At 39.5% G+C, this 12,490-nt stretch overlaps 1 protein-coding gene across 4 annotated transcripts in view; it reads right to left on the bottom strand.

Annotated features, from left to right (window-relative positions):
* Window positions 1-12,490, bottom strand: part of plcd4b (phospholipase C, delta 4b) — a 15,246-nt gene extending 2,756 nt beyond the window's left edge. Inside the window, exons 1-12 of one of the 4 annotated variants that reach the window (XM_075479003.1) lie at window positions 12,306-12,489; window positions 10,117-10,170; window positions 9,833-9,991; window positions 8,027-8,255; window positions 7,758-7,887; window positions 7,267-7,498; window positions 5,889-6,090; window positions 5,377-5,521; window positions 3,765-3,917; window positions 3,072-3,230; window positions 1,009-1,162; window positions 760-876 (exon numbers count right to left, since the gene is read on the bottom strand). In XM_075479003.1, the coding sequence (XP_075335118.1) occupies window positions 760-876; window positions 1,009-1,162; window positions 3,072-3,230; window positions 3,765-3,917; window positions 5,377-5,521; window positions 5,889-6,090; window positions 7,267-7,498; window positions 7,758-7,887; window positions 8,027-8,255; window positions 9,833-9,991; window positions 10,117-10,135 (1,699 nt within the window). In that variant the 5' untranslated portion in view covers window positions 10,136-10,170; window positions 12,306-12,489. Of the gene's footprint in view, window positions 1-759; window positions 877-1,008; window positions 1,163-3,071; window positions 3,231-3,764; window positions 3,918-5,376; window positions 5,522-5,888; window positions 6,091-7,266; window positions 7,499-7,757; window positions 7,888-8,026; window positions 8,256-9,832; window positions 10,171-12,305 lie in introns of all 4 variants that reach the window. The other 3 variants (XM_075479004.1, XM_075479002.1, XM_075479001.1) reach the window with 3 other exon arrangements.

Below are 12,490 nucleotides of genomic sequence, written 5' to 3'. Positions count from 1 at the left end.
ATCTGACCCTTACATTCAAAATCCTTGCAAATACATTTACTCCATACATCACAGCACAAACCCTGCCTTTTTGCATGAACTGCTGAAAGTGTAGCAATGGCTGTGGACGTCACAAAACTGGATTTATTTTTTTTTTTTTATTTATTTGTTTAAAACGGGAACAATGCACAAAAGCATTAATCTTGAGAGAAGAGATGCCTTGTGCCAGGTTGAAGCAACATTTGTTAATTTCCACCTGTAGTCCCTGGGCACGTAAGGTAAGAACAGATTAAGATTGTAAAATATGACAGATAAAAGTAATATGCAGACCATAATATTTTAAAAATAGACAAAACACACTGGCAAAAAAAGAGAGAAAAACAGGAAACAAGGGCGCCAAAATCATGAAGTACACAATAGGGATCAACAGCACATACTCTCTCTTACTCTCATCACACATTCAAACACAAGCACACACACAGATAACTGTCCAACTTTTCCCTCCCCCATCCTCCCCCAACAACCACACTCACCACACACACCAGCAACCAGAAATATATACACACAGACACACTCACATGTCACTCAATGTATGCAAGCTTGCTTACTTAATAACCAGCGTTTTGATAAGCATGAGAATGTGTGGGGATTTATACATGAGATCATTTCTGTGGGAAGGACATTCCACTGACTTATGGCCACACATGAAAAAGAAGAGCTACCAATTGATTTTATGTTAAACATTTTGTTTAACCAGGAGATGGCGACATTCCTCCTTACCAATCTGGCAGCCCACATTCCACATCTCCTGTGGGTTATAGTTGGAAGATTCTGTCCTCAGGCCACTGGGGTAGGTCCTGCTCAGATGCCGGGTGTTGTACTGCACAAATTCTGTCTCTGAAGAAAGAACATGTGCACTGTATTTCTGTAGCTTGAATTCTCCATATTCATTGTACCCTACATGCATAACACATTACAATGCTTTTATCCTCCTAAAAGGGTTACAGCATTCCGTTATGATCATAATACCTGTTTCTTTTGTAAGCTTCTTAGCCTTGGATTCAGAGAAGGAAGACATCTCATAACACTTGGCGTGAGAACGAGCATGCTCAAAGCCATGAAAATGCACACTCTTGCAGTAAATCACCAAGTCCGACAGTTCCCTGGACAATTTGGATTTCTTCTACGGGAGAAATAAAATAGTGAATTTGTCAGCAAATAATTGCTATATCTATTTATTTAAATACTGTTCACAGTTTCTCTTTGAACCTTTCTGTGTATGTGTGGCTCCGGAGCTCCATGTACCATTTCCAGGAGGTTTTTCCTGCTCACTGTCACCAAGAGTTTAATCAAATGGGAATCACCAAATGTCTTTCTATTGCATCTATTTCATTGTGAGATCTTGACCTGGCGATGGAAAGTGCCCTGAATATAATATTGAAGTACAGTTGTCAAGCAGTAACAGTAACAGAAATACGCTTAATACTTTTTTTTAATATATTAACTGTTAATTATCTGTTAACTTCATGTTTAGTTTTAAAATGGACTAAAACTATCTTGATTATTAAAGGGGAACTGTGGTATTTTCAACATTAAGCCTCTTTTATGAGTCGTCTGCAATGTTTTTTAACCCCCCTCACCGCTTTTTTTAATTTTACTGCTGTCTCCGGTATTTGCCTAATTTTGATTCTTCTCAACCTGCTTCAGAATGGCAAGTCATGTGCATGTCCTAAAAGGTCCGTAAAAGCACCATAAACATCCGTTTTCAAAATCATCAACTCACCGGAGTGGTTACTGGTGTGCACTGGTAATCCATATCAAATTTTGTTGCGAAAAGTTGCTTCTGTCGTGTTTTATTTGACATTTTGTAAATCCCATTGAGTTCTATGGAAGACTGGATGTTCGTTGATATTACTCCGCCATCAAGTGGTGTGGAGTATAGCAAGTCAGATTCAACTGCTTTTTCAACGAAATTTGATATGGATTACCAGTGCACACCAGTAACCACCCCGGTGAGTTGATGATTTTGAAAACGGACGGTTATGGTGCTTTTACGGACCTTTTAGAACATGCATATGACTTGCCATTCTGAAGCAGGTTGAGAAGAATCAAAATTAGGCAAATACCGGAGACAGAAGTAAAATTCAAAAAAGCGGTGAGGGGGGTTCTAAAACATTGCAGATGACTCATAAAAGAGGCTTAATGTTGAAAATACCGCAGTTCCCCTTTAATGTGTTATTTCTGTATTCTAGCTTTGTTTCATCACATTTAATGCATATCACTGGATAATTACATCAATGCTATTTTACAAAATTAATTTCAGCCAGTTTAATAATGTAGCATCAATTCACAACAAAATTCATCTCAGGATATTTGACAGAGAAATTAAACAAGGTCAATTCAAGTTAAATTAAATACTGTCCAATTCAGTCCAGTTCATCATTATGCTTATCAATCTAGTTCAATCAAATTCTATATAATTCATCCATCCATCCATTTTCTATACCGCTGAATCCGTCGGTCGGGTCGCAGGGGGGCTGGAGCCTATCCCAGCGGTCAATGGGCGAGAGGCAGGGTACACCCTGGACAGGCCTCCATATAATTCAATAATAATGTCATTAACATCATCTGTGTTTACCTAGGACGTCTAAGTCTATGTCCTAAAAAATGGCTGCTGTGAAAGATCTGTCATTAGCACTTTTAGATAGTTGAGAGCAAATGACCAGGTAATTATTTTTCATTTCAAACCTGACATCAGACAGTTTGGTTGTATTTTATTTTTCAAATAGAAATGGTTCTCAAATAGAAAGTTGTTCTGAATGCTTGAGTAGAAGGCAGTTGAACTTCTTTTTGGTTCTCAACAACAATTTAACTCTCATCCAAGAGTTTTCATCTTCCTCATTAACAACTGGAAAACACATGAGTTACCAGCACATTCCCCACTTTAACCGAGGAAGTCACCTTTACAATCACAGAGTCCGGAAATCCAGCTGCCTTCTATCTAATCACTAAGGACCATGACCTGGATGTCTGAGAATCTACAGACTTACAGGAATTGATGCGTTTATCAAAGCATTACCATGTACATCTACCTTGTGCTTCTCAGCTGGTGGATCTTCTGTAGAAGGGCTTTCAGCTTCACCGTTGGCCATCTCTTCCTCATCACTAACTTCATCTGTCAGGCTTTCATCCAGACACTCTTCTAGACCACCAATTTTCTTAGCTTTTAGCAAAATCTTACCACTCAGTTCCTGTAATGAACAATCATTAGACCAATAAGTTACTTGGTGAAGGTGTTTCATTTTCTTGCACTATGTTGTCTTCTACCTAAATGCAGCAGTGCACCACTATTTAATTGGCCGAACCCTCAGTGGAACTCTTCCGGGCATTCATGTGCAATTACTTGAAGTTAGTATTGATTGTTGTAAATGCTCTGATGGAGAAGAGTTTGCAGGTTATACTTGTGCTTTTAGGATCACTGCAAAATGGACGAGTTGCAGAATCAATCTTTTAAAAATGTCTCAACTGTGAATGAAAGTTAAAAAAAAAGTTTAGGTAAGAATAGATTTAAAAAAAAATTAAGAATAATTTTAGTTTGATTTTAGAAAACAAATATTAAATTGCTAGATTTGCCATAATGAACTTTTTTATCTTTTTTTTATTTTGCTGCAATTCTCCCATCTAACTGGTTCTAATATTTCTGACAAGGTAAGAAAAGAAATGTTTGACAGTTTGTGAAAAAATAAAGGCAATTTGAGTTTAACAGACCTTAAACAGATTCTGACCTGTGGTGACGGGAGCTGTTGAGGGATCTGTCCATTCAGAGGGGTTGTCAGTAGCATGTCACCCAGGATTTGTTTGAGGTGCTGGGCCATGACTGTCTGCTGCTCCACCCCACAGTGATTCTCCAGTGACACGATGACAGGGAAATCTGATGCCTGTCAAAAAGTTAGAATACACTACTCATTTACATTTACACATATACACTGTCAAAACAAACAAAAAAGGTTGGGTTTTGGTTATAGTGAATGCCAAAAAATAAATTAAAACGCAGTGATAACTGCATTTACATTGACTTTTATTCCATCAGTGACAGTACAAACCAAAGTAAGATATGTTGTCTATTCAACTTGGTTTCATTTGTTGATTTATATAATGTTTGCATCTCAGACAAAACATTCCAAAAAGATTGGGATGGAGGCAAACTCTTTTTCGTCATTAGCTGATATAACTAGATTGACAAGATGGGCAAGGGATTACTGTGGGAAACTTGTCAAGCATTACAATACAAAGTTACAGTCACAAATGCCACTTTTATTTTACTGTGCAAAAAAAGAAGCCTTTTGTTGACTTTGTCCAGCGGTGGCATGGCACCTGTGGGCACCTGTGGGCTCTGAGGCGTCTGGAATGGACCATCAAACAGTGGAAACATCTATTGTTGTCAGACCAATTAGTATTCAAGATCCTTGTTTGAAGTAAGGGACGCCATATGCTCTGCACCAACGACAAAAACAACCATCCAGACTTTTATCAGGAACAGTTGCTCTGTGATGGTATGAGGTTGTGTCGGTGTCTTTGTCCTTAGAAAAGCCCATTTACACTTCTGTGATAGTAGCATTAATGCAGAATAGTTCACTGAGATTTTTGAGTAGCATATTCTGCATTCAGGACAACATCAAAGACTAAATCAAAAAATTCAAATCAAATTTTCCCCCATTTTCCATACGTCCATACAGGGTTTGATGCTGGAATTCTGAATTTTATTGGCAGACTATATTCCAAAAGTTGAGTAGGAAAGTTTGAGAAGGACAAAGGAGAGAGGTGGAGACACAGAAGTTCTGGCTGTTTTCCATGTGGCTCAGTCAGCAGGGTACATTAAATTCCAGAGGCAGGGAAGATCACCAACAACTGCTTCTGGATTTGACTCTTATGAGCACACTGACAGTTTAGAGGTATAAATTAGATCTGCATTCAAGGGCTGTTTGCTGTCAGTGGTTTGCAGATTGTTGTGGTTTTGTTTGCCTCAATTTTATGATAATTAGAGGCTTGTTGATTTCATTAATTCAATTAAATTCAGTTTATTTATATAGCGCCAAATTACAACAAATGGCATCCCAAGGCACTTAAATAATATAGTCCACTTCAAGCCAATTGGAGTTCAATTCATTGTTATCATAATCATTCGTGTTCTGTGGCTTATTTGTAATAATAGTGTTCTGGATAAGCAGTGCAACGCTTAACTGTTTATACCTGGGCTGTTTCCTCTGTTTCAGAGCAAACTGTGAAAGAGTGGTATGTACTGATTAATGTAAATGGAAATTTGACATGACAGGACTGTATGACCAGACACCAGGAAAGGTGAGTGATGAGATATGAATTAAAACTGTAAACACTCACCCTGAAAGCATATTCCTTGAGTGTTGAAATGACGTCTTTGAAGAGAATTTTTGAAGTCAAAGTGTGCCCATGATACACAACAGGCTCCCCGTCACTGCCATCCCAGCAGTCCACCTCTACACAGCGACAACCTCTCTTCAGAGCCCTACAGACATGTCGACACAAACACACACAAATGGAAGTAATTCTTGTTGTTTGTATTGTTTTGGTCCGTCTTACCACTTCCGTTTTAACACCTCCATCAAATAAAGCTGCCTCTATTACTTTTATTACAAGACTTAAGACAAAGGCAAACCCCAGTTTAGTCTTTCATAACCAGAAAAACACATCATAGTTAATTTCCAGTTCTTCTTTTCACCGTAACATCTTTCATTTCTCTGTAAACCTTGATGTTAATCAATTATTATTAACGTTTTATGGCCTACAGTGATATCATCTTATTTTACTGTCCAATTCTATCACTGCGTTTCTGACGTGTGTGCCTGTGTGTGGTGAGTCTAGGCAGCCCTCACTGAATGTAAGCCTCCGAGCTGCTCTGTCCCCGCAGTTGGTCCTCCAGGAGGTAGGTGTTGTGTGAGGAGGAGATAAAGTAGTGGCTGAGCGGCTGGCTCATGTCCTGGTGAAGTTCCCGACATTCAGGTTTGAATATGGAGCCCTCCTGGGAGCACAGGTACATCTGAAAGCCATCTGAGGACATGGCACTTTGCTTCTTGGCTGTACAGAGTTGAGATACAAATGGAGTTAGCACAATAAAGCAGTCCCTAAGAGAAAGACATACTACTATAAGTATCACTATTTATAAATCTATGATAAATAGGAAAAAGGACATGTAATAAAATTTTGATTAAAATTTAGAAGAAAAAAAATATCCATAACATGTTAAAAAATACTTTGGTGAAGTTTGAGCAGTATTCAGAAAAACAGAAACTGCTGTGCATAAACAAACAACTAATTTAACTAATTAAACTAGATTACAGTAGTGGACTTATTTGACACATTTTGACACCATTCGAATACGCAACATCAAGGGTCCAGATAAAGTCTGCGTCCATATTGGCAGATTTTTGTGGACCTCTAAATGTTCTAGTGCTCAAAATTTTATTTTATTGAATAGCTAAGCAAGTAAAAAAAAAAATCAATCACATTTAAGTGACAAAAGAAGCAAAAGATTAAAGGCACTGCATGGTCAAATGTCCTCTTTTGTGTAGTATAACAGTTTGTAAACGCTTTTAGTTGCCAACAATGACCAAAACTGACGTCATTCTAAAGTAAGCAGCCACCAAGTAATTGATGCAAGCAGAATAAAAGAAGATTATAGGCAAGAGCTTATTTGAGTATTTTCAGGAAATAGTTTCTTCAGTTTTTGGTGCATTTGAAAAAATTCCAGTTTACAAAAATGATTGAGGTCACGACACAGACAGGTAGATAGCTGGAAGAACACCTTTTCCTGTATGTCCAGTCATTAATTATTTGTAGATATTCTGAGCACATTTGAAATCAATTCAGTGAAAAATTTAATCCTGAAGAAGTTGTAGGATTTTCCCATTAACTTAATGTGCGTTTTCACATTAGTGTTTTCAAATATGTCCTGTTCACTGTAATTGCTAAAATGTAAAATCTTGAACATTTGAAAGAAATATTAAAGATCACACAAAGGAATAAAGGTTACCATCTACCATAATACAATGCTACTACACACCCGGTCTGTCCTGATCAATTTATTTACAGTAAATGTACTGTATAAGGTTGGAGCAATTTTCCGCATAAACCTGTTTCTACAAGCATAACATGCAGCTGCACTGAATAGAGCATTGGTTCTTCAGGTCCAGCCTGTGGTCACAAAACATGCATCGCTAGGGAGATACATGTAGATGATGTCCCCAGGAGTACCTGTCTCAGAGGGTTCGTATCGCTCAATGAGCTCTTTGGCATGCTGGGCACTCTGCTCTCCCTCATGCTGCTCTATCATCAGGAAGTTTTCCAGCTCCTCCAACAATAACCTCTCTCCGTCTCCGGAGTAGTCCTGGAACACCTTCCACACCTCATCCCTCTGAGTCAGCATCTTGTAGAAGTGAACAAACTGCTCAATTTCCAAAGATCCACTCTCTGACTTGTCAGCCATCTGTGGAAATAAAGGAAGTGTCTTGTTTAATTAAAAAAAAAATACTTTTAAATAGTCTTTTGTTATGCATCTCTGTAGTGATAACCACAGGCTTTAACCTTGCATACTACCAGCACCATGTCATGTCCAGGAAATCTGTTACACAGCTTTTACGCCCCCCTGATATTGAGTAAATCAAGTAATAACATGACTGTCAGTAAGCTCAATCATTGCGTCTGCTCATGCTCACATTTTTTTTATCTCCACATCACACTCTTACCGTGAACAGATGAAGAGCATGTTCTTCATTCATGTCAACATTCATCATCTTCAGCAGTTTCCTCACTTCTTTGAAATTCATCTTCCCATCTTTGTTTTTGTCAGCTTTCTGAAACCAGTCCCACACCCATCTAAGAGGCTACTGAGGAAAACTCCCGCCAAGAGTAGTTGTGGAAGAATAACTCAGGGTGTGATATCAGCCAGTAGCAAATTAAGAACAGTTTCACATGACATTCCCATCTCCATGAGCCGCAGCTGTTAAAAGGATACTGGTCCAGCCTCTCCTGCTCATCCATCGTCTGGGCTTTGTGGATCAGCTTGCGCACTCCTTGGATCCAGGCCTGGGCCTCCTCGGAGGACTCTGCCACAAGGTCCAGGTTGCCTTGGCGACCATGAAACACCAAGGTGAAGCAGAGGTTGGCAGGAAACTCGTCCGCGATGCTCAGCAGGACCTCAGACTGATGACCCTCCCGCACTGCTTCCACCTCCATCACCGAGACTGAGACATCAGTGTATGATCATAAGAAAGAAAGAAATCAGTGTGGAGCTTTAAACTACATTAAGTCTTTGATGCCTTTTAAATGCTTCTGCATTTAGTTTGAAGGTATGCTATCGGAACTTTTGTCAGATTAGCTGGCCTTTTGTGGTGCTGTAAATTAAGCAATTAAGCAATCACCCTCACAATAACAAGCAAAAGCAGAAAACATTTTGAAATACTAGATGAGAACAACCAGATTACTGTCACGGTGACAGTAATTTCAATTAATTCTTATCAGTCATAACTTTGTGTCAGATTTTTGGCTTTCATCATATCACCATGATTCCTGTCTTTCCTGCTTTAGTTTTATTTTCCACTTTTTTCGTATCCTTGTGTTTTCCAGCAGTATATCAACTCAACCAAATTTGTTCAATTTGTTCATGTACTGTTCAAAGACCAGCTACTACTCCTACTTTAGTAGAAACGATCTGTATTTCTCTAAGGATTTCCCTGTTAGCCAGTCAGCCTTTCTCTCCTGCAGCCCATCAAACGGCTCCAGCATCTGCACAGCTCCAGTTTTTAGTCTGGCGCCATCCAACTCCCCTGCTTGTTTCCTCATGCTTTGTCTGCCATCATCACTCATCCTCACCCACCTTCTTCTCAATCTTAGCAATTAGTTTCCTCTTAAAGGTATTTCCTGAGTCTTTCTGTCCTGCATTGGGCTCTCTGACTCTTCATTTGTAACAGGGTTGTCATTACACCGTACTCCTTGTCCTGAGAGACAGATCAAGCATAATCAGGAGCTACTGTTTATGTTTATTAAATCTGCAAGGCCCATTGAAAAATTAGTCACCATACTCACTTCCTGAGTGAACCTGTGGATATTTGGTTTCTTTTGATGGCTGAAGCCGTGAGGCAGCCTGTTTTGCCTGGCTGGTAATCTAAGACTCTATAATCAGTTTATATCGGCCTCCACTGTACTAAGCTTAGCTTCTTAAAGCAATACTTCAACTTTTTAAAAAAGATGAGAGTGGGATGAAAAGCTTCGCATTAACTTCAGAATATTTCTGCCCTCCTTCAACGCCTTAAATGACCTTCCACCTAAATACATTTCAGATTTATTGACATGGTATTTACCCTCCTGACCAACGAGATCCATGGAGGAAAGGGCATATCGAGCCTTTTCTGTGAGCTCTTGGAATTAGAACATGTTGCCAGCAACTGTCCTCTCCCATGAACCAGACCTGTGCATGTGGTTTAGTTTTAGATGAAGGAGTTTAGAGCCATGGGGTTTGGGATCAGTGAAATAATAAGAAAAAGACTTTCTGTGAAGCCTGAGAGGAAATGCTGCTCATTTTGAAACTAGATTTTGTTAAAGTTTTTTTCGTTGTTGTTTTAGTGCTAATTTTGCCTCCATTGGAAAAAAAGATGTAGAGGAGCAGAGAGGAAATGGCAAGTACAGAGACATGCAACAATGACCCAGAGTACTGTTGCATGAAGGCAGCGTTGTCAATATGTTGACATTTTTCATTTGCAAAGCATCTTGAACCTCACATCCAGTATAAATGACGTGTGTAATCAGATGTATCTACACTCACAGGTGGAGTGACCTTTCCCTGCCCATCTGGACTTGTACCAGATTGTCAGGCCATCCTCCAGAAGTCGAAAATGACGCTGCTTCTTCCAGGAGCGAGATTTGACTTTCCTTAGAGTCGACCCTGCTATCATCAGCTTGACATTTGGGTCATCTTGGATACCTGAGGACAGTTGATGAACATCATACCCTAGATGCTCACACCACAGATTAAGCACAAACTCAACGCTCATTTGACCATAACAAACCAGAAAACCATCACAGTCTTCACTGTGAGAATACACTCACGTGAACCCTCAGGATCCATCTCTATCCTTGACACATGCCAGTGGAAATATGCTGCTAAAAAAGAAACAGATGTCAGTGAGTTGCTTCAGATTCCTCTGAATCCAAACCAAATACATCTTGGAAAAGCTTGATGCTCACTAAACCACTGCCTGAGTTAAATCTAAATGCAAACAGAAGGTTTGTTAGTGAAGCAAGGGAATCTGGAATTCTGCTTTACTTTACCTATACAGGATTTCTCTGTTGATCCATAGATGTTAAATGTCTTTGTATCATGCTAAGAAACCAACAGCTTCATAGTGTGTGATGATGATGAGGAGAATCCTTCTTGTCACTTGTGCTGGCTATTTGCTTGGGTAAAAAGCCCCTGAGCAAAACAATACACCAGCTCAAAGTAAACCAATCCATATGCATGCTGCAGACAGTCTTGTTGAGCGAACAACACGCTACCCTGTGTTTCTTAAAAAGACAGGGCACCATTTAAATCCTGATGCAGTCAAGGTATTAATCTTCCGTTTTTCATCGCCTGGAAGCAGAGAGGCTGGTGCATCTTGTATGCTGACTATGAGAAATCGCACACACTCAGCAGTCTGTGCAGGCCTCAACCAGGACGAACAGAAACCAGGACAACACATGTGGACTGACTTCTCTCAGATTAACCGATTTTACTGCAGTCTCAATTTTTTTATTTTTTTTATTTTATATATGGAATATTTACAAAGAATTAAGGTTTTATTTTAAGGACAAAATAGCATCAGGAATGCAATAAGATTTGCCCTTTGGTTCCATTCTATTGATTTGAGCAATTCTTTGATCCTTAAATTTCAGCCACCAGCAAGCCAACCAGCTATCTTAGTTTTCACAAATGCTTTGATCAATACCTACAGTAGAATAAGGAGGGTGACACAGACATATTAGGATAGTTAACTCATTGTACATCTTAAAAATAAACATGTTTGCTTTCACCTCAACATGTCCTTTTTAAGTTGGGTCAATTTTATTAATGCATTCCAAAATTTTTGTAAGTGTATTAAAATCGGTCCAACCGGAAAGCAAACCTGTAACCCTCTTGCTGTGAGGCGAAAGTGCTAATCAATACACCACCGTGCAGCCCAACAGGACTCAGAGTCTCATTAAAAAACACTGAGAAACAATCACAGGAGCAGAATAATGCACTGCAAACCTGCTGCTTGATAGTGAAAGCTGATAGTCTTTTACAATCTCTGTTGTTAACTGATAAATGTGATTAAAACACGTCCAGAAACTGAAGACTTTCTGAAGTTAGTATAGCTGTTTTCCTGTGTATAAGCTTTTCTTTCCTCTCATTGTCCTCTGCTTATTTTTCATCACCCTGCGCCAGCTTCCTCTGGCAAGTTTATGAGAGTTCTCACCACAGCACGACTGGCATGATGTGTGGAATCTATCTGCAGTTGCTTCATAACTAAATATCACACTCCCTCTGAGAAAACAGACTGCTTGTGAAACTGATGCTTACTTTCCACAGCTATTTGCTCTGTAAACTAATGAGAGGACTTTTTGTCTGTTTTTGCTGCAGATCCATGTGAAAGGCAGTTTTTGAATCTCTATATTGTTGAAAAGTTGACACACCCTCTTTTGGACTACACTTTCAAACTTTTGAGCTGTAGTTAGATGCAGTTAGCCGCATTATGTTTTTATTTTATTTTGGGGTCAATGAGTCACACATGGCCACTTAATCAGTGAGTCCACTGACTGTACACAGACACACAACCACAAAGGCATGACTCAGGGGAACATCTGACAGGATGGAAATGGACTATAAAGCTGTCACGCCAGCCAACAGCATCTGACTTTACCCTGGCATGCATGAATTTAGTTTGTACTTTAAGTTTGAAGATGTTTGATGCATCATAGGGATGTTCCATGTCCTCAAGGGGGATGTTTACCGAGGGCAGCCTTTTTTTCTGCATATGACTACGTGAGGAATGCAATAAAAAGTGAATAGGCAGTACCAGCCCAATGAAATCCATGTATAACTCTAAAGTTCGCCAGCGGAGAGAGGATTGTTGACAGTAACTTAAAACCAGAGGCAGAAATTTGAGACATGAAAGCATCACTTAAGCGGAAATCTGCATGTGTCTGCTCCTAACGATAGTAAGAATGACTCAGAACAGTTTGAATTAATGTGTGTTTTGAAAAAGACGATTACTCACGGAAAGGAACAGAAGTCTGGCCTCTAGAGGTGGGTGGTCTTCAGGACAAAGCTCTCCAAGGGAGGAAAAGTAACAAAGAGACAAGGTCTACGGAGGTGTGGACAAGAAACTGGCCCTGTACCCTGACACTCTGGGAGAGTACAGACACTGGCAGCTCAACTGAGACTTTAAAAGACTGCAAGTGT

This window comes from Odontesthes bonariensis, chromosome 12 (assembly GCF_027942865.1).
Source record: "Odontesthes bonariensis isolate fOdoBon6 chromosome 12, fOdoBon6.hap1, whole genome shotgun sequence".
NCBI classification, from domain to species: Eukaryota; Metazoa; Chordata; class Actinopteri; order Atheriniformes; family Atherinopsidae; genus Odontesthes; species Odontesthes bonariensis.
This window is presented reverse-complemented; position numbering and strand designations above follow the sequence as displayed.